A 25,872-nucleotide genomic window follows, 5' to 3' on the forward strand; every position below is an offset into this window, starting at 1 on the left:
AGACTCCTGGACAAACTTCATCAAAACATTACATGGGCGAGGATAAAGTTAAAGCCCAGCAAGTGCAGAAGCATCTCTATCGTAAGAGGCCAAGTCACAGACCAGAGGTTTTATATTGGTGGAAAATCTGTACCAACAGTTTCAGAAATGCCAGTAAAGAGCTTGGGACAATGTTATGATGCAAAACTCAAAGACACAGAGCGGTTTGAACAACTAAAAAAGGATACCATCACCTACATGGATTGCATCGACAAGACCTTGTTGCCAGGTTGACTCAAGTTGTGGTGTTTTCAGTTTGGCATACTCCCAAGACTCTTGTGGCCTTTAAATGTGTACGAGATCCCCATCACCAAGGTGGAAAAGCTAGAAAGGGTGATAAGCACACAGCTGAAACAGTGGCTTGGAGTTCCACGTTGCCTAAGCTCCATTGGACTGTATGGAAATGGCAAACTGGAATTACCAATCACAGGTCTTGTGGAAAAATTCAAATGCACCAAAGCAAGGCTAGTCATGACTCTTTCTGAATCTGAAGACACAGTCATTTGAACAGCGGCCGCCCCAGGTGACAATGGGAAGTAAGTGGACTCAATCAGAAGCTGTTCAGAAGGCAAAGTCTGCTCTTCACTTCAGAGATGTGGTTGGCCAAGTCCAGCAAGGGAAAGCAGGTCTTGGGCTCATCCCAAAAGCTCCTCTGTGGCACAAAGCAACATCAGTGCAGAAAAGACGGCTTGTGGTAGAGGAAGTCAGGAGGCAGGAGGAGGCAGAGTGACATGCCAAGGCTGTTTCAATGGCAAGGCAGGTGAGATGGACCAACTGGGAGAGCCTGGAGAAGAAAAAGCTCAGCTGGTGTGACATCTGGCAGATGGAGAGAGCAAGCCTGAGTTTTATCATCAGAGCCACGTATGACCTGCTACCTTCCCCCGAAAATCTGACGCTCTGGTACAGAGAAGAACCCGCTTGTTCCCTGTGTCATGCACCAGCATCCCTTAAGCACATTCTGTCAGGGTGCACTATAAGTCTCACCCAAGTGTGCTATACGTGGCAGCATAACCAAATACTCAGAGAGCTGGCATCAACACTGGAACAGAGGCGAACCACCAAAAATAACCTCCCACAAACATCAGCAAGAAAGGTCCATTTCCTACGTTTCGTACCAGCAGGCCAACCTCAAGAACACCAGACAACACCAAAGGATGCAAACATCCTACAGTCTGCTCGAGATTGGAAATTGGAAGTAGATGTTGACAAAAAGAAAAAGCTTGTGTTTCCCCCAGCAATAGTGGCAACAACACTCCAGCCAGACATGGTCCTGTGGTCTCCAACAGCAAAGCTGGCTTACATCATGGAGCTGACAGTACCATGGGAAGATGGGGTTGAAGAGGCTTACAAGAGGAAGAAAAACAAATATTCTGACCTGGCTGCCGAAGCATCCCAGAATGGCTGGAAGACCACCATCTGCCCAGTAGAAGTGGGATGCAGGGGATTCGTTGCAGCATCTACCATCAGTCTGTTGAGGAAAGTGGGGGTGAGGGGCCGCTCCCTCCAACAGGCTATCAAGACCGTGTCAAGTGCTACCAAAAAAAGCAGCGACTGGCTCTGAATAAAATGAAACGACAATAGCTGGGCAACAAGATAAAGACAGATGGTATGCAGCCAGGTGTTCACCTGGCTCAGGGAGAAGGACGCCCCTGCCATGTAGTCCACTGGGGGACATGGAGTGTATGGCATAGAGAGGGGTGTACCTGGATACACCGTTGAGCCGTCTGGAGATGTTGTGGGTTTCAATCAACGAAACGTTGATGAAGCAGGGTGCCCACCTAATGACCCCAATGATGTCCATACCCTCATTTTCACCGCTCCACTCTGACGGCTACTTTCAAGAGGTAACTACTTGCCAGGGATTGAAACACCAAGTCCTATTAGCTTTACTAATTTACTGTCATTTCAAAAGCACGTTCTCAAGACTCTGAGACACTGAGGAGCAAACCGTACCGGAAGAACAGCTGAACATTATGGATCCTTAAACCCTTAAATGTCCACATTATATGCCACCATGTGATCTATTTGTCTGTCTGTTTGTATTAACCACCCAGCCAATTTGAATGATTAAAAAAATCACTAAGTATATAAAATTAGGCATCAAAATCCTGAAAAAATGAGCAGTTTTCTCTGCTCACTCTTGCTGAGTGTGTGTCCGCTCTGCTGTCTAAGTGTCAAATATCACTACAACCTGAAAATTACCTGAAACATGGACACTCTGTCTAGCAGCTTTATTGGACGTGTCCAGACATGTTTCAGCCATCAGAGCCAGAGTACAGAGACAGGATGATATTTTATTTTCTTCTGTGTGGGGTTGTTGGAACTGAAGTGAACTGAAGTGAACTGCTGGGCTGACTTGGACTTAGAAAGGCGCCAAGGTACATGTGGAACTGATCCAGCCACTCATCACAGCGTTCTTTGATTTAATGCAACATGTCCTGTAGCTACAGCTAGCAGCTAACAGTTTCAGACAGTCTGTGGTAGTGAAGTTGAGTGTGTTGCACTTGATGGAGTTGACAGTTCAGCCTGCTGGGATGCCACCAAAACAAAAGAGAAGGTATCACAGAGCAGAACCTTCGGGCTTACATATAACAACAAAGCTAATGCTAGTGGAGGTGACATAGCACTGCAGCGGCCTGTAAACTTCCACAAAAAACAACATGAAAAAACAGTTACCAGTACTCTGACCTACTAGTTGTTATTTAATTGCTTCAGATGAGCGTTAAAGTTTACATATTTTCAATTAACTATACCTCAATATTACAACATTAACCCAACTTTGTCCCAGCATTTGGGGGTAGCCACATTAGCCATGCTACATGCTAACACCAAATTCAACGGGGTAGAAAATAAAAAATTAAATAACATAAAACAGCTTTCAAGTTTGAAGTTTGATTAATGTTATAGATCCATCATTGAGCTTGAGTCATAATCAACCAACCCTCATTGCGAAGGCAAAGTAAAATCTACATAAATAATCAAATCAAAACTTCATTTTTTCCCGATCAGCTCTCCTGTCCTCTGTCCCTGTCCTTTGGAGCTGAGTAAATGTTCAGTAAATATCATTAACGTATCACTCAAATATAAACCACATCAGGTCTTCAAATGTCCCTCCAACCCCCCCAATAATAAAATACTAAGAAGCACTTTCAACACCAGCAACTATCTGACAGCTGAGAATTTGGTCAGACAAGAGCATAATGACCAACCAAGTGACCAGCTAACCACACTATTATTTACACATGTAAGAACATAAACTTGAAGCATGAATACGTGCTTTGGGTGTTGGTAACACATATGTAGCACAAATTAAATGTAAGTTATTACATGGCCTGTGTGAACAGCTGGATTTAGTCAATTAAAAACTCATCTGGTTTTTTTTTAAAATACAATGCATCTGAGACAAACAAGTGCAAAATGTAGCTAAAATGTGTGACATGCCGTTACATATCATAGTTTTTGTGTTTTCCATGGGATTTGCTGACAATAACTGATAAATACCGTATCACCAGCTTCATCCATTCAGGACATGAAAGTGCCAGAATTTTGGAAAGTTTTAGAAATTCTTTCAAAGCTGTCTCTGCTGAACTATGGCCACTGGTTGTTGAATCAACTTATTTTTCGAGCTTCGTCTTCACAAGCTTCTACAGATGAAAATCAGTCAACAAAGAGGATCAACACCTCAGCAGAGGAGAAACTACATGGGGCTCGGACAGACTTTGTCAGTCGAGTGTCTGATCCCGTTCTAGACAGGCTGCTGGATGAACTTTTAGGCCACCGGGTTTTAAGTGATGCTGAGGCAGAAGCAGCCAGAGTCAAACCCAGGGCCGACAAAGCACGAGACGTAATCGACACAGTGCGGAGAAAAGGAGCGGAGGCGAGTTCGATCATGATAACAGTCTTCTCCAGCAATGATCCATTCCTTTGTAAAAAGCTCAACTTAATCTGAAGCAGAAATCTGTGGAGTGATGTTCATACGTTGCCATGATGGTCATCATCGTTAAGAGCCTAAATCCAACCAAGTGAAACAACAGTTTGGCCGAAAAATGACTTAAGAATCAGAAGTCATTGAAGTTTTGAATGAATCTTAAGATGTAAAGAAACTGAAAAAATATATGTCCAAAACACTAGAGAAAAAGAATCGCACTCCTGTGGTGTTAGTAAGAAAAGGATCCTCACTGGCCTCAGAGGGGCGAATGTCAAGCATTATGTGGGGAAGTGAACTGCACTGCTGCAGTCCTGCAGCCTGAATGACACTGGATTTAATCCTTTTTAAAAAAAAAATTATCATTGATGCTTTCAATAATGTGTTTAATTCTAGTTGCTTCAGTATTGTGTCACAAAGTGGACTTGATTTGAGCACCTTTGTTGCTTTTCTTTATTGACCAGTAACTGTTAACTTGTGAGAAATTCAGCTTTATTATAAGCGGTGAATAAAGTTTTATGTTTGTATCCTCTTTTTGTAAATCATGGGTGCATGTCCTGAGAATTCAAACCTTCTGTCCCTGACACATGAGCTTGTTTGGGTCCAAGGGAGACACCAAATGTTTCTACATGATCTTAAGCTTAAAAAGTTTAGGACCCTTGGTGTATGTCAGTCATCTAGTGGTATGACTGAAACTGAAACTGCATGTGGTCATGCGTCTGTCTATCTATCTATCTATCTATCTATCTATCTATCTATCTATCTATCTATCTATATATCAACATGGAAAGCATCGTCATGCAGCTGCAACTTAAAGACCAAACAGGTAAAAGTGGTCAGCTAAAACAACTCACGCCACCAGCCCTCAGTTTCCTGTGGAGTCACGTCTGAATAGTGAGCTGCCATTTGTTAAACTGTGTCTCTTAGCCTGAGCTCAGTTCAGAACAATAATTTGTCATTTCAGAAGCACGTTCTCAAGACTCTGAGACACTGAGGAGCAAACCGTACTGGAAGAACAGCTGAACATCATGGATCACCAGCTGGATATCTATTCCAATGTGGACGGACCATCACATGATCACCACAAGTGGACAAGGGAGACGGAAAGTTCAGAACATATTTATGCAAATTTAGACGAGATCCATACTCTGGAGCCAATCAGTACTGGACCTGCACTCTCTGGTAATAAACACATGCACACAGGTACTGATGTGTACACATGCTGTAATATGACCTAAGATTTTCTGAAACAAATCTTATATCAGGAATAATAATATGGAGTGTCAGAGAGCAAAAGAGTGAAGGGGAAGATGGGGTTTCCTGTCATTGGTGGTGTCTGTATGAATAAACAATATGTTTATTAATACTGGCATGTTAATAATATACTTCTTTATGGTTAAATAATGCCTGTTAAACCTGAAGTGATTACACACAGACAAAAACCACCAGAAAGAACAAAATTAAGTTATTGTAGAGCATAAACAGAGAAAAATGAAACTACAAATCCTCTTTGACATTCTAACATTCTCATGTTAGCAGGAAAATATAGTCAAAATGGTACACCAAGGTATTATTACTTCACTATTACTATTATTACTCTTATTATCATTAACATGATCATTGTCTTTGGTCAGTGTGTTAGCATGTTAGCATTTATAAAGTTGCATTAAAGAACAGCTAAAGCTGGTGTGGTGCAGCTTGATGAAAAGTCACTGATTCAAAAAGTCATTGGGATTGATAGTCTGGTTGTTGAAATGTGAAATTTACAAAATGTCATGGCCATCCATCAAATAGCTGTTAGGACCAACTGGAGGAACAACTGAATGACCAAAAACACAAACAGCTGACTTGACCTCTGATCATTTGATTTCACTCTGAGGAACAAACACATGACAAACACTGACCTCTACCTGCAGATGCTGAAACTGTAAAGAAGAGTTCCTGCAGAGCTGCTGCAGTGTGTCTGGGTCTGCTGTGTCTTCTCCTCCTGACTGGACTCATAACTCTGGTTTACCTATGTGAGTACTTTGTTAGCATGTTGATAAAGCCCAGCGGGATGCTGCCTAACAGTTTGTTTGTTTATTTGTTTTTGTATGTGTCAAACAGACACCAAAGGAAAAACAGAGATGATCCTGTTACACAACAGTTACAACAACATGACGGATGAAAGAGACCAGTTACAGACTGGTTACAACAATGTGGCAAAACAAAGAGACCAGTTACAGACTGGTTACAACAATATAGAAAAACAAAGAGACCAGCTCCGAAAAACACTTGAAGACATAACTGAAGAGAGAAATGAACTTCAGAGAAGAATTCAAGGTAATTATTTATGAAATAAATTATTCCAGTCAATGTATTGTATTGCATGGAAGCTGCCAGTTAAACCGGGCCAGTGCCAAAAGAACTGATATAATGATGTTCAGTAATGTAAAAGTTGACAGAGGGGCACAGGGGCCAGTTTGTTTTTTAATTTTATTCCCATCAACTTCTACAAATGGATGTCTAGTCTTCCTGGGATCTACACAAAAACAATAACATCTAGAAGAATACACTCAGTCCTCCTGACTGGACTCATAACTCTGGTTTACCTATGTGAGTACTTTGTCAGCATCTTGATAAAGCCCAGCGTGATGCTGCCTAACAGTGGTTGTTTGTTTGTGTATGTGTCAAACAGACACCAAAAGGAAAATGAAGATGATCCTGTTATACAACAGTTACAACAGTTTCTCTAAATTCATGTTGATATTTTGTGACCCTGCCTGAATTTGAGTATAATACCTTTGAGGGACAGTTCATCCCCAAATCAAAAATACTCAGTTTTCATCAGACCTTTGGTGCTATTTATCCATGTATGCTGTATTGGTGTGACTTGCCTAATTTTTGAGATATCAGCAGTACAGATGGAACAAGAAAGTTATATTCCTGTGGTGATCAAAGCACCAAAAAAAGCAGTTTCATGTAGGAACTACTTTCTTTCTACAGTGGAATCTACCAGAACTATTTTCTTTCTAAGAGAAAGTTCCTACATAAAACTGTTCAAGGCCAGGCGTTTGGATTATTTTGAGTAACCAGATCCAGATTTTTGGAAAGAGACACTGGTTTTTAAATGTTTCAAATGTCTCACACCAAGTGTAAAATTTGGAACAGATTACAGAGGGTTGCTCTGAGCTTCCAAACAGGCTGAAGTCCAGAAATGTCTTAAACAAAGCAGGAGAATACAGGCAGAGGGCTGCAGGGCTTTGGCAAAATATTGCATATTGTGCATTTAAGTTGTTTTCAGGTATGTGACCTTACTTGAGTATTTATTTTCCGGACAACTTTTTACTTTTACTTCCTGCATTTTAACAAAAAACAAATGGTGGATATATCTGTCTGTCTGTCTGTGTCTGTCTGTTACATTTTATGTTGAGCTTTTTCCTTTTTCAGTTATGACTATCGTGGTGAGAAATCGGCTGTGGATGGAGAATGGCAGTTTGTCCAGCAAGAGAGACAAACTAGGGCTGGGCGGTATGACAAAATTTTCATATCATGATTTTTTTTTTTTTAAATCATATCGGTTTCACGGTATTTGATGCATGCAAGAGTGTTCTTACCCACATTTTCTTCTAATGAGAAAGGAATTACTACAGTTGATTGGCTTTAAATCTCACGCTAGTCGGCACCAGAAATACTAGTCATTTAAAATATTTAACAATATTTCATTCATGCATGATGCCAGTTATCAGTTGCCTCTAAGATTTTATGCAGCCTCCAGCCACTAGTCGAGGCTGCGTCTCTGTCAGACGGCAGCCCCTCTTACCCAGCAGGTATGAGCCGATCGCCCTGGCAACTCCGGATGTTTATATCAGCAAAGTCGGACAGATAAATGTAGACTGTGACAGAATAAGCTGATATACATTCACTCAACTGGATAAACGTGACCACATTAAGCACAGACACAGACATAAACCTGCAAGTGGAGCTGCTGCTGCTACTACTAACACTGCTAATGTTAGCCACACTGTGTGTCAGGCTGGCAGCTAACGTTAGCTCTGGGTCCTTTACCCGCAGACACTGTGACCCTCTTCAGTCTGAAAGGGTGAAGCGTTTAGCGAGTTGTTGTCATGTTTTGTGTATTAATGTGTTAGGTTTGTATTGCATAGCGCATGTAGCAAGTAACGCGCATTTCAGCTGCAATTAAAGTACAATATGACGATTGTAGACTGTGATTAATGGCTTCATATGGCTCTTAATATTATTTTTGTCCATATTTTTGTTGAACAGTGTTTTAACTTTATAAATTAATAAATTCTGCAAAATTTTAACTGCTTTCTGAGTGTTAGACTAGTTGACTAGTCTAAATTAAATTTTGCATTTAATCGACAGGGAAGTTAGTCGCCAGGAACATCCCTAGTACACACACTCAAGCAAGCACGCCTGTGGTGTTGGTGTGCAGCAGCACGTTCCAGACGTTGTTTGGGCTATTCACCGGTATGGCGGTATATGAAAAATTCATATCATAACAAAAATAAAGACCGGTTTTCAGTACAAAAAGGTATACCGCACAGGCCTAAGACAAACTACAGACAACTTCCAGTGAAATGAAAAGCATCAACCAGAACCTGACCAGAACGATAAGCCAGCTGGAGAACGAGAAAAAAACTTCTGAAGGACATTAACAGAAAACTCACCACTGAGCGAGATGAATTACAAAAACAGACCAGTGAAAATTGCACTTCTTTTGTGAGAGGGTTGATACCACTCTCACATAGTAAATATACAGCTGGAGCCAAGCAGCCATTTAGCTTAGCATAAAAACTGGAAGCAGGGAGAAAGCTTGCCTGTCTCTATCCAAAGATTACAAAACATCCGCCTAACAGTAAAGCTGTTAAATCAGGGCAGATTATTTCTTGACTGGAAGCAGTTGCCAGGCAACCAGTAGAGACTGCGGACAGAGCCGTCTTTCTGTGTCCGGTCTTTATGCCTGCCTTTTTATTTACAGTACAGACATGACAGTAACTGTATCATTCTTGTTACTGTGAAGTTACGGTTAAATATAGTAATTCAGCAGCAGTATACCACTAAATTACAAATTACAGTAATATGATGGTGTAGCTACTGTGCAGTCACAGTATACAGCTGTCATTTCAATCATTTATTGTAAACATGATACAGAAACAGCATCAATCTTGTCATCAAACTTTCAGACTTAAAGTGAATTAGCAGGTTGCTGAACCTTTCCTCCAACAAAGTTTTCATTTCAAACCACCATTAAAACTTTGATAGATTTTTAGTATATAGAGGCTGAGAGTGACGGGCTGCTGCTTCATGCTCTGTATTGTGTGTTTCTTTGTCTTGTTGTGGAGGTATACACAGTATTGTGACAAAAGGCATATCATTTATGTATTTGTTTGCTTGTTTCTCAAATAGAGACAGCATACTGCCCGGACTATTGGATAACGTTTGGCAAGAGTTGTTATTTTAAGTCCACCTCAAAGAAAAACTGGACTGACAGCAAAAAGTTCTGTGAGGATCAGGGTACACACCTGGTGATCATATCTAATGAGAAGGAACAGGTGAGTGGATGAGGAAGTGTTTCTTTTGTTGTTGACTGTGCATTTATTTGATTGTTTGCAAATTATATGTGTGTGTGTGTGTGTGTGTGTGTGTTTGTATTTTTTCTGTAATTTAATTCAAACAGTGAAACTTTGATATATTTTAGATTTATTACATATACACATAAACTGAAACATTTCAAGCCTTTTTTGTTTTAGTTTGGTAACAGCTCATGAAAATCAAAAAATCCAGTATCTCAGAATATTAGAATATATCATAAGATCAGTCTAAAAAATGATTTATAATAAAGAAAAGTCAAACTTCTGAAAAGTATGTCCATTTATGTAGTCAATACTTGGTCAGGCCTCCTTTTGCACTAATTACTGTATCAGTGCGGCTGAGGTGTTATGGAAGCCCAGGTTGTTTTGATAGCAGCCTTCAGCTCTTCTGTATTGTGGGGACTGGCGTCTCTCGTCTTCCTCTTGACAATACCTCATAGATTCTCTATGGGGTTCAGGTCAGGCGAGTTAGCCGGCCAATCAAGCACAGTAATACTATGGTCAGCAAACCAGTTCTGGGTTGTTTTGGCAGTGTGGACAGGTGTCAAGTCCTGGAAATCAGCATCTCCAAAAAGCCTGTCAGCAGACAGAAACATGAAGTGCTCTAAAATCTCCTGGTAGATGGCTATGTTGACTTTGGACTTGATAAAACGCAGTGGAGCAACACCAGCAGATGACATGGCACCCCAAATCATCACTGACTGTGGACACTTCACACTGGACTTCGGGCAACTTGGATTCTGTGCCTCTCCACTCTGGGACCTTGATTTCCAAATGAAATGCAAAATTTACTTTCATCTGAAAAGAGGACTTTGGACCACTGAGCAATGGTCCAGTTCTTCTTTTTCTTAGCACAGGTAAGACACTTCTGACATTGCCTCTGGTGCAGGAGTGGCTTGACATTAGGAATGCAACACTTGTAGCCCATTTCTGGGACACGTCTGTGTGTGGTGGCTCTTGATGCACTGACTCTAGTCTCAGTCCAGTCCTTGTGAAGCTCCCCCAAGTTCTTAAATCGCCTTTGCTTGACAATCTTCTCAAGGCTGTGGTCATCCCTGTTGCTTGTGCACCTTTTCCTACCACACTTTGCCCTTCTAGTCAGCTTCCATGAATATGCTTTGATACAGCACTCTGTGAACAGCCAGCCCTTTCAGCAATGACCTTCTGGGGCTTACCCTCCTTGTGGAGGGTGTCAGTGATTGTCTTCTGGACAACTGTCAAGTCAGAAGTCTTCCCAATGATTGCGGTAGTGTGTACTGAACCTGACTGAGAGATATGTGGTATTTATACTGCATTAAGAGTGACTTACTCAAACTTAACTGAAATATTCTAATATTTTGAGATTCACTTTTTTCTATTCAGTTTGAGCTGTAGGCTGTAATTATCACAATTAAAATAAAAAAATATATCTATCAGGTGGGTGTTAAGTCGGATTGAAGTGCAGGTTCTTGGCTGGCCTCTCTTATCCCCTGCTCCTGCCCACCGGCTCCTTCTTCAGGAGCTTCAGCCAGCAGAGCTAGCCTAAACTCACCTGTGAATGAATCAGGGATCTGCATCCCTGGCAAGCCAGCAAAGGTGGATTTGGACACTTTGATTAAATTATATCCACTGTACCTCACGCTTTCCACTTGGGCTTTAGATCAGTGTAAGATAGGGCCCAGGAAGTTGTGTAGTGTAAACAGTACAGCAAGCTAAAGAGTTTGAAAGTCATGCAACATGACCAAGTCAAAAGTCATGACAGTGGGACAGTGAGTCAACATGAACAACCCCAGGACCTGAAACTGAAGCAGCTAAATGGAATTCAGCCATCATTTATTTTGACAGAAGGGGGATCTTTTAGTGATCTCTTTGGAAGGACAGTAAACAAAAAAACAGAGAAATAACTGACTGTAATTTTGATCCACCTGATTGTCTCTTTGAAATCCAGAAGTTTATCAGCTCATTTAATCTGGAAGTCTGGATTGGTCTGACTGATGAAGAGACAGAGGGAGTCTGGAAATGGGTAGATGGAACAAACGCTACTGAAACGTAAGACATTCTCCATTTTCTCATCTATTGACTGTCTACACTCTAAATGTGTGTCAGAACAGGGAGACATTGATGAAGTAACAATAAAGTCCAGGGTGGTCTTAATGTGTCTCTGGAGACAAAGTCTGCACAGACTTGAATTCAAAGATTAAAGAAGACAGATGATACAGAGATGAGCTCTGCTCAGCTTTATATAATGACAATAAAGAACTGTGTTTGTGTGAGTTCTGTCTACAGATTGTGTGATTGTGAACATCCATGATGTGACTCCCAAATCAAACACCTGACATTTCTCTTTCTTTATATTCACTTTTATTTATGTGGGACCTCATAATATCATGCACTGAAAGTACAATTCACAGATGTCAACTGTATTGATTTATAATATTTTTACATTTTTGGCTGATCAGTTTTTCTTCATCTCTAGGTACTGGGGAAACAATCAGCCGGATAATTATCCCCCAGCTGAAAACTGTGTTGTGATTGTAACATACTCCTCTGATTCAGGGAACTGGAATGATTTGTCCTGCAGTAAATCATCAGACTTTATCTGTGAGATTAATTTATAAATACTCAAATACAACAAATGATTATGATATGCTCTTTGACTGATTCCACATCTGTTTTGCGCTCACATATGTGAAACATCCAGAGGCGTGGACTCAAGTCGCATGACTTGGACTTTAGTCAGACTTTTAACCATAAATTTGATGACTGTAACTTGACCTGAAAAAATCAAAAAAGACTTGCAACTCAACTTGGACTTGAACTCCAATGACTTCTCTTGGACTTGAGCTTTGATTTGAAAATACTTGACACCTTCTGTCAAGCTCAAAGATGAAAAAGTCTGTTGTTTAAAAAGTCTGAATCCATGAATCAATTATTGTCCCCTAATTTCTTGAATCAACTACCAGGGTCCCAAATGATCACCTGCCAAACACCAAAGGGGGGAAATTTTCTGTTTGATGAGTAAATTGTGAATTATGACCTGTTTAATATTCAAAATTCAAAGTTTAGGACTTGGGACTTGACTCGAGGCTTGCCTGTCTCGACTTTGGACTTGAGTGCAAAGATTTGAGACCTACATGGGACTTGCACAGCAGTGACTCGGTCCCTCCTCTGGAAATATCTCACTGTACATTCTCCTCCTGTGAAAACACAGGAGTGCATCTCTGCTGTATTTTTATTGAATAAATCACCTGCTGAGCTCAAACACTTCACTAATGTTGTGTTCATTAATCATCAGCCATCAATTCTTTCAAAGTCTTCCTCTGAGTCACAGATGAATTTAGGTCTCTGAACCTGACTAAAGAATATGCTACCTATCAACCAAGGAGGATGGAAACTTTTTGTTCTATCAACGGTGTTGCAGTCTGTTGGTTAAAATGTTGAAACACTCCTTTAAACCAAATGCTGATTATATTAAAAATGCATCATCATCATTATTATTATTACTCAGACTTCTCGTCTGTTATTCTTTTTTTCCCACATCAACTTTGATGCCAAACTATTTCTTTTTTACTTAAGGCAGTCTGTTTCTCCACAGACACCACATTTCAGCCCAAGGAATTATTGTTGAGTTGCAGTGTGCCTTTTCTGGCTTCCTCCTCTTTAAAAACTCTGTTTAGGACATCAGATTCAACCAAAACCAAGTTCTTCCACATAATGCTTGGAGTTGTCTAAAAGTTGGTATTCATGTCTGTCTTTGGGTAAATTAATAAATGATGAAATATAAAATATGGTCATTGTTGTTATTATATTGTAATTCAGTCTAGATACAGTCTAAATTGAATCTCCAGTACTGACAGTGTCCTGCTCATGAGGACTGAGTAATGAAAGTGTGGAACCAGGTGTCTCTCATATTTATTTTATTTATATTTTAAACAGACTAGCAGATTAATCAGTTTACAGTCTGATGATATAGCCTGACTTACAAAGTGTGAGCAGCAATCATAGCATGTAGCCACATCAGAAATGATGAGACTGGACACAAAATAAAATTACTTAGTGTCTCTTTATTCTCTGGCTGGATTTTAAAGAATTAAAGCAGCATTATTTATCTAATTTTAGGGTTTTACAAATCACAGTGATAACAGAACACAAAAATTATTTTCCATTTTCCTGTTCCCCTGCATTTTTCTTCACTTCATTACAGCAATATTGGTAAACAGTGGTGTAGGTAGTACCACAGTATAGGAATATTTACAGTAGACAGACTCTAGCTCAGGAGTGTCAAACGTACGGCCCAAGGGCCAAAACCGGCCCACCAGAGGGTCCAGTCCGGCCCACGGGATGAGTTTGCAAAGTGTGAAAATTACAGAGAAGACATTAATTTTAGGGTTGAAACGATTCCTACAGTAATTTGAGTAATTTGATTACTAAAATATGTTTAAACCTGTACAAGTATACAGCACACTGTGTTTCTCATGTGAGGATTATTAAAGACCAGAGTATTGATGAGTGCTGACATTTAAATTTGGATGTAATTGATTATCACACGGCTGCAGCATCTCTCCTCTCTGTCAGTGCAGCTCCTCCATACACACACGTACAGTACAGACACACAGAGGAGGTCAGTGATTCTCTGACCCTGTCTGTATCTGATCTGTTGACTTTCTTCATCAGCAGGATGTTTTATAAAGACAAAAAGACTAAATCTAACTCGCATTCTGTGTTTTTCCCTACATATTAATCCACCCGCGATTCAGTTTTCACAGCAGCAGAGAAGCTGCGTGTGGAGGAGACTGTTGTTAATGACGAGTTTATTACAACAGAAACTAACGTGATGGTTAATGACATCGACAACAACCAGATGCTCTTATAAAATTAAACAACTGTATAAGGAGGCCTGTAAGTAAAACAGGAGAGTCTGTGTTTCTCTGAGAGAAACTTTCTGATCTTCTCACAGCAGAGTGAACAGGTGAGGGAGGAGAGGAGGGCACATTGATCACACATCAATTAATCAATCACCTCTCGGACTGATTAAAAAAAATAAAAATGACAAAATTGGTGACAAACCAAACCTGGGTGTCCACACAAATAAGTCTTTTTAATTTTACTGGTCCGGCCCACTTGAGATCAAACTGGGCTGCATGTGGCCCCTGAACCAAAATGAGTTTGACACCCCTGCTCTACTGATTTATCTTCAAACTCACATAGTAAATGCACAAACTATTTTTCTCAAACTATCCAGAGTGGAGTTACATTGGTGTTGGTCATTGGTTTTCAGGACATGAACAGCAGCAATTGAAAGGTGTTTCTCTTTCTTGGCTGCATAAATTACAGCCAACTTTTTCGCTGCGTGCTGCAGTGATGTTTTTCGTCCTTATGTCACGTTTTTTGTTGGTCTGCGTAGTCAAACTGGGAGATGAACAAATGGTCTGTCAAACTCAAAGTACTTAATTTTCTTAAAATGTGTAATACTTAAGTAAAAGTGTTACAGACTACAACTACAAAAGACTTAATTACAGCAAGTAATTTGAGTTGTTGAAATTGTTACTTTCAGCCCTGTAAGCCCTTCAGGGTATCTTAACTTAAAGTTGACAAAATTCCATCACATCACGTTTGTTCAGAGACTCCAAGTAAAAACAACCAAATTTTGATGATCAGTATGTAAGAAACTCAAGTTATTATGGGAAGGAACTTTATTTGCAAAACTCTCGCGAGATTTGTATCAGAATAGTAAAATAATCAAACTCTCGCGACCTTTTGCGGGTCTAGGGTTCCCTTCTAGATACGGTCTTCTCTCTGTCTCACTGTCACAAACTACTGACAGCAGTCTGTTTGTGAACAGCATGATGTTCTACTCTGCAGTGCTTCACACACAGACTTTATTTGTGTGGGCACCCTGCTATAGATTGTGACCACTTATGGCATTTTAATTTTTTTAGTAGTCCGAGAGGACGACAGCATCCGCGAGTTTTGTTTTTGGGCGATTTTATAAAACATCTTAATGAAGAAAGTCAACAGATCAGACAAAGAGAGGGAGACACTGACTTTGCTCTGTATATATGTGTGTGTACGGAGGAACTGCACTGACGCACAGAGGAGAGACGCTGCAGTCGGGTGATAATAAATAACAAAACTCCAACGTCGGAGCTTATCAATACTCTGGTCTTAATAATTCAGCTCCGGGCCCTTTAATACCGAGTTTTAGTACCCAGACGACCGAAACAGAGCTCCGTACAGTTGTCCGGATTTGAACGAGGCAAAACATTTGCCCAGATCTTATGCATATATTTAATTATTTTGACTAAAATGAAAACATCCAGATTCCCCATTTTGAAAACCTCTGATCACGAGAAGCATTAAAACCACAGAGGATTGTTGGTACAACAGCTCCCCCGCATGGCTAGTATGTTCATCTACAGTCACTCGGAGGAAACATTTTGGTTTTATGAAAACCACCCCCCACACGCACTTTTTCTTAGCAATGATCAATAAATCTCATGATTGATGTTACCAGTTGCAACTATATTTCAGTTTGACAACGTGTAGTATATTAATTATTAAGTTTCTTGCAAAGACTAAGATCCGCATGATATAAGATGACTAGGATACCCCAATAATAGATAATGGTACTACCCGACAATGGACTTGAGCTCTTGACAGAGTGAGTGTGTGGTCCTTAAAAGGACCTTTGGTTTTTTTCTCTAAAGACACAGAATGAGCGCTTTAACCTCCGAAGCCGTACAGAGTGCGTCCCTGTCTCTTCAGAGCATACACCACATCCATGGCGGTCACCGTCTTTCTCTTGGCGTGCTCGGTGTAGGTGACGGCATCACGGATGACGTTCTCCAGGAAGACCTTCAACACACCGCGGGTCTCCTCGTAGATCAGACCGGAGATGCGCTTCACTCCACCACGGCGAGCCAGACGGCGGATAGCGGGCTTGGTGATTCCCTGGATGTTATCACGGAGAACTTTACGGTGACGCTTAGCGCCTCCTTTACCCAGTCCTTTTCCTCCCTTTCCTCTGCCAGACATCCTGATATTTCAGACAGTAGAGCGTCAGTATACCCAAAATTTCGCAGCACCCCTCATTTAAAGCTTAACTGAGGACGTAATAGAAAACGGAGGAGGGTCTATTCTTTTTCTTTTGTCCTCATGAGGGCTGATGAACGCTGACGCCTTAGCTCCACCTACTGAACAACAGCATGAATGAGGGACAACATGTCTCCTTTTTAACTTTTACTTCAGAATTGTTTGCTGTTATTTTTTGTGATATATTGAATTAGGTGTGATTATTTACTTCATAAATATTCCGTGTGTTAAAGTAACATTTGATCACAGAGATTAAAGTGTGTGTGGGTGGTTCTTTTTTGTACACGTGGTGTTCAGCCCCGTCAAAAAGTAGCAAAACCTTTCTTTAAACAGAAACACTGTTGCACTGCAACACCTCTGTAATACAGTGTTGTTTATATGCACCTTGCTTGTGACTGAGTCATACCTATGACACACCTACCAAACGAGAGAAAACATATGTCAAACCGTAGCAGAAATGTGTGGTTCAGTCCTAACCTGACACACCAGCTGTGTTGTGCTTTGCTTTTCTTCCAGTGAAGAAATACTCTATCTCTGATATAATGGATGCTAACACAGTATACACTAACCTCTTTAGGAGCCACCATTGTTTGTTCAACACAAGTCATTTCCATGGACGCTTCTCGCTGTCGGTGCACCTAAAACCAGGTCAACTGTCAGTAGTTCCTTAGAGGACCTTGATCGGGTGTGTCTCATCTCTCCTGAGAGTCTTGTGTGGCGTCCCTGTCCGAGGTGCTGAACTGACATCAGCAGAGCAGGTAGCTGCTGACTCTGGATCAGCCACCAAGCTGCATCCTGACTGACTGGCCTGACTGAGGGCCTTTGTCTACAACAGTGATTCTCAAATAGAGGTCATTTCAGACATATCTGATATCCATCTATACATAGCACTGGTGTCTAAGATAACACATGGCTTTTTTAAAATTCCCTCTAATAACTGTCTTCCTGTTATTGATACTGTAACTTTAATGGCACATTTTTGAGAACTGCTGTTTTACATGAGCAAATGAATACAATATACCAAATGAAGTGTCACATGATGTTTTTCCTGCCGGATGTAAGGAAAGTTAATTCCTTTGCACACAAACACTAAGTCTGATCTTGTTGGGACAAATTCTAGCATGTTAGAAATTAATTCTGGGATTATATGATATGGAACAACTGTGTATTTGTGGTGGTATGTGCACAATACTTTCTTTTAAAAAGTGATGAATCACTAAACATATTTAATTAGGAAAGACTTGAAATATCTAGACTTTCGGGATGTAGATGTAGAAATGAACCAGAGAGGAACAGCCTCAATTTCCTTTAATCAGCAGAGAAATTCCAGACACTCATATATTTACAAAACTAAATAAAAATAAAAAACATCCATGACATCTATCGGCATAATTGAAATAAAAGAAACTGAAAGAAGTTAATTAATCAGTCACACAAAGTATATATAAATCTAAGATGACTTTGACAAACAGAATGAAATGTAGCTATCAAAAGTTTTTTTGTTTTGTTTTTTAATAAATGTATATATGTAAAAGTTTAAAACAGTAATAGTAACCACTCTGCAAGGAGCGATAAAAGAAAACCATCAGCAGTAAATTTATTCTATTGTTCTTTACAGACGTATGTTGTCTTGATACATGGAATATCTCCCTGTCTTTTACATCACTGTTTTCTCTGGTTTGGATTCTGGTTTATGGAGGTGACGTCCGTTCACAGATCCAGGATAATCGATGGTCACATGGTTCATCATTCCAGCTGTTTGGCAGGTCATAGTTCTTTACTTCTGCACAGTCTTCATCTCTGCTGGGATCACCATTTGGCTCAGACTGGGACCAGAAGCTGAAACCCCAAAACACAAAATTAACAAGAAGCATTTCATAGACAGAAACACTAAGGTCACAGGGAAATTAAAGGTCCAGTGGGTAAGAAACACAGAATATGTAATTTAATATTCAGATGTACCTGAAAATAATAATTATGTTTTTGTTGCCTTTACATCTACAGAGGGTGTGGGTCCTCTTCCACAGAGGACGCCATGTTAGCCCAGAACAGACTAACCAAACACTGGCTCTTGATACAGCCTTTAGTGTTTTGTGGCCATGGTAGGTTCTCCTACACACTTGGAGGGCAGGGTGACATGAGATGTTTGCAATCTGTTAGATCAAATTTACTGTTAGATGCCACTAAAACTTACACACTGGTCCTTTAAATTTCACCCAACTATCCACTTAGTGTTTTATTATGAGTCATAGACATTGCTTTGTTTGTCTATATTGAAAACATAAGTGTGTAATTTGACCGAAAGAAGCTAAGTGTTAATGCTAAATGCTAAGTGTCATTGTGTCCAGCTCAAGTGTATCATTCTCTCAAACTGGTGCAAACTGTTGTCCCAATAACCAAAAAACACATTTAAAAAGTCTTTATGTGTGCAAATCTTATTTGCATGATTCTCATATTATCCATTGAAATCCAAAACAATGTTTGAGCTAGCAGTGAGCTTAATATATATAAAATCATCATTTGTAGGGTACCAGTTTGGGAGGTGGCTGTTCTAAACCCTTAACCCTAAATTTCAATTACACTAGTTTTTCCATTGTTGTTTTAAAACGATCTGTTTTTTGTCTTGTTTTTACATGTGTAAAAACTGTTCAGAGCACAACCATGTGCTGACTAGCATCTGTGACATCGACTCAAAATGATGTAAAATTGAACAGTTGAAACAGTCACAACTGAAACAGGTGATGAGGTTTCAGAGACATGGGCATTTTTGGTAGTGACACAGAGAACACATAGTCCTTTATTTGGGGGAAAATAAAGTAAAAGTTGCTCAGATATGAAAAATGGTTGCTATGGTGATGGTTACTGCTACTCCTGGCACCGAGAGTCTTTTTAACTGAGGTGCATCTCTTCAACTCCTGCTTCTGCCTCAAGAACTCCTATGGTTTAAATACAAATATCATAAGAAATAAGAGATCCTGCTGAGAACAACATGGGAAATTTGTGTGTTTAGTGACAACTGGAGCATTTAAGAAAAGTGTCTGTTTCTGCTTCCCTCCTGAAATTTGTCTCTGAGTTAAAATGGGAGCCGATAGACAGTTGGTTGGGCTCCTGTTGCTGGGAGACTAGGGAGCAAAAAGTGTCTGATTGCTAGTTGGGTGTTTCTTCAACTACAGACATTTTTGACTCTCCATAATTAGTAAAAACATCAGCATTGTGTGCTGAATTTTGATTTGTTTGATGACAAAATAATGTTTGATGTTTGATTCTTAAATTGAATCTTCAAAAGTGCTACATCACAATACTCCCATAATGCAGCTGAACAGAGTGAGCGACTACAAGAGGCTGGTCACAGTGCACCACAGCAAGAGAAAAGTAAAGACATGTGTGAACCTTGTGGTCAGAGGAGTCCCATCCACCCATTTCCACGTCCCCTCTGTCTCTTGGTCAGTCAGTCCAATCCACGCACGCTTCTTGAACTGTCTTATGAATTCCTTGTTGGGAGAAACAGTCATCAACATACACTACAATACAAGCAGTGTAATGCTGCTCTACCACCACAGTGACACATGGAGACACCAGTGGTGGACAGTATTGAAGTACATTTACTTGAGTACTGTACTTAAGTACATTTTTTGAGTATCTGTTCTTTACTTGAGTATTTGTTTTTTGGAAACTTCTGACTTTCACTCCACTACATTTCAAAGACAAATATTGTACTTTTGACTCCACTACATTTCTATGAAGGTTGTTGTTACTTTTCGACTGAGCTTTGAAGTCAGCTGTTGCTGTTTTTTCTTTTCTAAAATGCAATTAGTCACACACTGTGTTCCTCACAGAAGGAAACCAATCACAGTAGCTCCTCTCAAATGGGACTGATGTAAAAGTGGAAATACATCATCCAGGCGCTCTCTGTAACAAGAACAAGCAAACTCTCCCTCTTTCATTCAAACAAAAAGCTGTAATGGTGACGGCAGGAGAAAGACAAAATTAAATCTCAAGATGTTATTATGATTATTCATTATTCCAGGTAGTTTTAAAGTTGGATTGGGTGAAAAATACAGCATCATTCATGTATATATACTGCCTCTGAGGACAGAAAGAAATCTCAGTTATTTAACAGACTTGGAGAACTTCTTACAGTTATCTTCAATCTGCTTTTATGCAGTGATTTTAATACAGTTACATCAGAAAATGACAACAGCTGTCCTTTTTGTTTTTGATTGTATTTCTATGATGAAGTTTTTATAGGTGTTTCTATAGACTTTGTGGAGCAGAGTGGTTCTACAAGTATCAGTGCATCATTAGATGGTTTCAGAGAGTTACAAGCTTCTGTAAATGCATCATGAAAACAATACAGCATGTATTGATATTAGAAAATGTACCTTGTAATTTGTACTTTTGAATACTTAAGCAAGAACTCTAGTACTTAAACTCAAGTAAAATTTTGACTGAGCAACTTTAACTTGTAGTTGAGTAATATTTGACAAAGAGTATCTATACTTTGACTCAAGTAGTGAGGTTGAGTACTTTGTCCACCACTGGGAGACATATAAACACATACTTACATACCCATATGGTTTAATGCATTTATTATGGTAAGTTTCTTTGTAATGCATTGTACTGTAATACCTGTTCTTCAGTGCTGTTGATGATCACCAGGTCTGCACCTCTTTGCTGACAGTCATCTCTGCTTTCTTGCCAGGTCTTCACCAGAGAAGAAGTGTAGTAGAAACTACAACTGAAATACACCCATCCTAGATGGTCAAATAGAAAACAAAAAAAAAAAAATCTATATCCCAAATGAGGCTTGTTTTTGTTATAAATGTTCTCTGTGAACATTACTGAAAATCATCAGCTCAAAAAAGTTGTAATAACTTCCCACAACAAGTCAGCTCAGTAGAAAATATCACGGCTTTGGGCAGAGCGGGTCAAAACGTGTCAAAGCAGCGCTCTAAGTAAATTATAAATAACTTACAGAAACACTGTGTAGTACAGGCTGTGCATTAACAAGTCCACCTTCTACTTTCTCTTCCTCTTTCTGTCATTCTCTCTCTCTCTTTCTCTCTAACGCATACACGGCTTTATCACTCCTTGTCAGTTCACAGAATTGTTTAGAGGCACATAAATATCTTGTTTAAGTAGATTTCTTTTTCCTTTATTGCGTGAGCAAAACACCTCTTGTAATAAGGATTTCTGTATGGTCGAGGTATCCATTACAAAACACATGTTTCTCAAGAATTCATACGCAAATTCTGACAAAACTTCACAAAATTGTCTAACAGGATACTACCAATGCTGGAGAGTAACTACTTACATGTGACTGAGAAAAAGATATGTGATTAAATGTTGGTGATTACAAAGAGATTAAAGAGGTTACATCCAAATATTCTTTTCTGGTTGTCTGGTAGAGATCTGCACTCTACTGAGTGTATTCTTCTAGATGTTATTGTTTTTATGTAGATCCCAGGAAGACTAGACATCCATTTGTAGAAGTTGATGGAAATAAAATTAAACTGGCTTAAAGCCCCTCTGTCAACTTTTACATTACTGAACATCATTATATCAGTTCTTTTGGCACTGGCCCGGTTTAACTGGCAGCTTCCATGCAATACAATACATTGACTGGAATAATTTATTTAATAAATAATTACCTTGAATTCTTCTCTGAAGTTCATTTCTCTCTTCAGTTATGTCTTCAAGTGTTTTTCGGAGCTGGTCTCTTTGTTTTTCAATACTGTTGTAACCAGTCTGTAACTGGTCTCTTTGTTTTGCCACATTGTTGTAACCAGTCTGTAACTGGTCTCTTTCATCCGTCATGTTGTTGTAACTGTTGTGTAACAGGATCATCTCTGTTTTTCCTTTGGTGTCTGTTTGACACATACACAAACAAACAAACAAATACTGTTAGGCAGCATCACGCGGGGCTTTATCAACATGCTGACAAAGTACTCACATAGGTAAACCAGAGTTATGAGTCCAGTCAGGAGGAGAAGACACAGCAGACCCAGACACACTGCAGCAGCTCTGCAGGAACTCTTCTTTACAGTTTCAGCATCTGCAGGTAGAGGTCAGTGTTTGTCATGTGTTTGTTCCTCAGAGTGAAATCAAATGATCAGAGGTCAAGTCAGCTGTTTGTGTTTTTGGTCATTCAGTTGTTCCTCCAGTTGGTCCTAACAGCTATTTGATGGATGGCCATGACATTTTGTAAATTTCACATTTCAACAACCAGACTATTAATCCCAATGACTTTTTGAATCAGTGACTTTTCATCAAGCTGCACCACCAGGTCAGAATATCAATTTCAGTTGGTTTAAGAACAAATATCTGCAGAATAAATGACATATTGAACCAATACAGGACGCAATTTGTTCCATATTTTCATAAATGTTCAATACACGTGTCTGTCACACACACATCAACACTAAATCTAATAATAATGAAGAAAATAAAACACAGGAAATACTAAGGCCAGCAAAATTGTCGTGACAGGATCTACGCAGGACCCCCCGCTCTGGTGTTTGTGCCTGGCTGCCTATGTGCGTTGCTGTCACCGTTGCCTAGAGACAGACACCACACCCAGTGCTGCTCACAACACCCGCACCTTTTAAAAATGTCTACTAACCCACAATACTCCTCAAAAGCGAAAACGCAGATAAACAAGTTTACAAGTGTTTTTGTTGTTTTTTTTTTCTGGTTTTTCCTCTTTAAGTAAAAATGTCTCCAGGCTTCGCAAAGAGAGTCACTACAGCAAGAACAGTTATGCACTTTAAAAGTTACATTAAGTTCTCAGTTTATTTAGTTTATATTTTAAAAGTTCATTGTTGCACACTCCACACAAATAGATCTCCTTTAGGTGCTAGTGCTACTGCCATGTGGTAGATCATACAGTATCTCATTAAATAGGTTAATTTGTATGTAAATAGGTTAATTGATCGACACATTTAAATCTCAAGATGTTATTATAATTATTCATTATTCCAGGTAGCTTTTAAAGTTGGATTGTTTTTATTGTGATGAAAAATACCACATAATTCATATATATACTGCCTCTGAGGACAGAAAGAAATCTCAGTTATTTAACAGACTTGGAGAACTTCTTACAGTCGGCTTCAATCTAATGTTATAATGTGATTTTAATACAGTTACATGAGAAAATGACAACAGCTGTCCTTTTTGTTTTTGATTGTATTTCTATGTTGAAGTTTTTATAGGTGTTTCTATAGACTTTGTGGAGCAGAGTGGTTCTACAAGCATCAGTGCATCATTAGATGGTTTCAGAGAGTTACAAGGTTCTGTAAATGCATCATGAAAACAATACAGCATGTATTGATATTAGAAAATGTACTTTGTAATTTGTACTTTTGAATACTTAAGTATTTTTAAAAGCAAGAACTCTAGTACTTTAACTCAAGTAAAATTTTGACTGAGCAACTTTCACTTGTAGTTGAGTAATATTTGACCAAGAGTATCTATACTTTGACTCAGTTACTGGGGTTGAGTACTTTGTCCACCACAGAGTATGATTAATTGCTTTCTTGATCACCCCTTTCCTAAAAACCCTGGCACAAAATAAAACATAGCACTGCTGCGGGCGCCCCACCCCACGGGAGTCGGGCCCGTGGTGGTCATGGCCCCGAGGAGCTGTGGTGGGCATCCCTTATTTTCATTTCTGAAAGGTGGCAACCCTAACCTGGTATGTCATTTTGACTATATTTTCCTGCTAACATGAGAATGTTAGAATGTCAAAGAGGATTTGTAGTTTCATTTTTCTCTGTTTATGCTCTACAATAACTTAATTTTGTTCTTTCTGGTGGTTTTTGTCTGTGTGTAATCACTTCAGGTTTAACAGGCATTATTTAACCATAAAGAAGTATATTATTAACATGCCAGTATTAATAAACATATCGTTTATTCATACAGACACCACCAATGACAGGAAACCCCATCTTCCCCTTCACTCTTCTGCTCTCTGACACTCCATATTATTATTCCTGATATAAGATTTGTTTCAGAAAATCTTAGGTCATATTACAGCATGTGTACACATCAGTACCTGTGTGCATGTGTTTATTACCAGAGAGTGCAGGTCCAGTACTGATTGGCTCCAGAGTATGGATCTCGTCTAAATTTGCATAAATATCTTCTGAACTTTTCGTCTCCCTTGTCCACTTGTGGTGATCATGTGATGGTCCGTCCACATTGGAATAGATATCCAGCTGGTGATCCATGATGTTCAGCTGTTCTTCCAGTACAGTTTGCTCCTCAGTGTCTCAGAGTCTTGAGAACGTGCTTCTGAAATGACAAATTATTGTTCTGAACTGAGCTCAGGCTAAGAGACACAGTTTAACAAATGGCAGCTCACTATTCAGACATGTGACTCCACAGGAAACTGAGGGCCAGTGGCGTGAGTTGTTTTAGCTGACCACTTTTACCTGTTTGGTCTTTAAGTTGCAGCTGCATGATGATGCTTTCCATGTTGATAGATAGATGGATGGATGGATGGATGGATGGATGGATGGATGGATGGATGGATGGATGGATGGCCAGATAGATAGATAGATAGATAGATAGATAGACAGAAACAGGTACATGGATCCCACATTGTTCAGTGACATTTCATTTCTGGGACGTTGAGCATGTCTTCTAAAAATGTACAACCACATGCAGTTTCAGTTTCAGTCATACCACTAGATGACTGACATACACCAAGTGTCCCAAACTTTTTGAGCTCAAGACCATGTAGAAAAATTTGGTGTCTCCCTGGGACCCAAACAAGCTCATGAGTCAGTCACTGTCAAGTGATGCAAGCTAGCTATCAACATGCTAATGACCAAGTAAGCAATGAAAATGATCCTTATTTTCAGCCTGAATCTTGATGCATGTTACTGCAAACAAGTACACATAAATGAGAAATACATGTATTTAGGCTGAGTAACAGCTCACTGTTTTTATTTCCTCTCATCAGAAAAATGAATCATATTAATATAGTTATGATACTGTTACATTTCTTCCCCTGAGGCGTGCACCCAGGCCCAGTTCAGTATCTCATCTCAGACGCTGTCCTGGACAATTCCAGAAATTAACATACATTTAAAAAAATTATGATAACATGATTAACTATTCTGCACAAACATGTCAGCACTAGAAAGCGTGTTGTGTATCAAAGCAGCGCTCTAAGTAAATTATAAATAACTTACAGAAACACTGTGTAGTACAGGCTGTGCATTAACAAGTCCACCT

General features: G+C 39.5%; 2 protein-coding genes and 3 long non-coding RNA genes across 5 annotated transcripts in view; 2 read left to right on the plus strand and 3 right to left on the minus strand.

Annotated features, from left to right (window-relative positions):
* The window catches only part of LOC146330677 (uncharacterized), a 215,788-nt gene that overhangs the window by 139,141 nt on the left and 50,775 nt on the right, over positions 1-25,872 (minus strand). The gene's annotated exons all lie outside the window — the stretch shown is intronic.
* LOC146330688 (uncharacterized) lies at positions 4,870-6,283 on the plus strand. The gene is made up of 3 exons (XR_014769870.1): positions 4,870-5,146; positions 5,881-5,982; positions 6,071-6,283. It is a non-coding gene; the product is annotated as an uncharacterized LOC146330688 (long non-coding RNA).
* Positions 7,392-12,802, plus strand: LOC146330689 (uncharacterized). Its single transcript, XR_014769869.1, has 4 exons — positions 7,392-7,474; positions 9,377-9,522; positions 11,489-11,589; positions 12,017-12,802. It is a non-coding gene; the product is annotated as an uncharacterized LOC146330689 (long non-coding RNA).
* On the minus strand, positions 16,210-16,590 carry LOC146330690 (histone H4). Its single transcript, XM_084716214.1, has one exon. The coding sequence runs from the start codon at positions 16,573-16,575 to the stop codon at positions 16,264-16,266; it is 312 nt and encodes a 103-aa protein (XP_084572340.1). The 5' UTR covers positions 16,576-16,590; the 3' UTR covers positions 16,210-16,263.
* Positions 18,269-25,107, minus strand: LOC146330691 (uncharacterized). The gene is made up of 6 exons (XM_084714407.1): positions 25,065-25,107; positions 22,586-22,687; positions 22,284-22,499; positions 21,262-21,461; positions 20,023-20,123; positions 18,269-18,471 (listed from the first exon to the last, which is right to left on the minus strand). The coding sequence occupies exons 1-6, from the start codon at positions 25,105-25,107 to the stop codon at positions 18,324-18,326; spliced, it is 810 nt and encodes a 269-aa protein (XP_084570533.1). The 3' UTR covers positions 18,269-18,323.

This window comes from Lutjanus erythropterus, chromosome 3 (assembly GCF_056507025.1).
Source record: "Lutjanus erythropterus isolate fLutEry1 chromosome 3, fLutEry1.hap2, whole genome shotgun sequence".
Taxonomy (NCBI): Eukaryota; Metazoa; Chordata; class Actinopteri; order Lutjaniformes; family Lutjanidae; genus Lutjanus; species Lutjanus erythropterus.

What these genes read in the sequence shown, in the direction of transcription:
- LOC146330691 (XM_084714407.1), bottom strand. Translation starts at nt 25,107, where the DNA reads ATGGAAAGCATCATCATGCAGCTGCAACTTAAAGACCAAACAG. An exon ending in GCAACTTAAAGACCAAACAG is followed by an intron (nt 22,688 to 25,064) that starts GTAAAAGTGGTC and finishes CTCTACCTGCAG; the next exon opens with ATGCTGAAACTGTAAAGAAG. An exon ending in CATAACTCTGGTTTACCTAT is followed by an intron (nt 22,500 to 22,585) that starts GTGAGTACTTTG and finishes TGTGTCAAACAG; the next exon opens with ACACCAAAGGAAAAACAGAG.
- LOC146330690 (XM_084716214.1), bottom strand. Translation starts at nt 16,575, where the DNA reads ATGTCTGGCAGAGGAAAGGGAGGAAAAGGACTGGGTAAAGGAGGCGCT.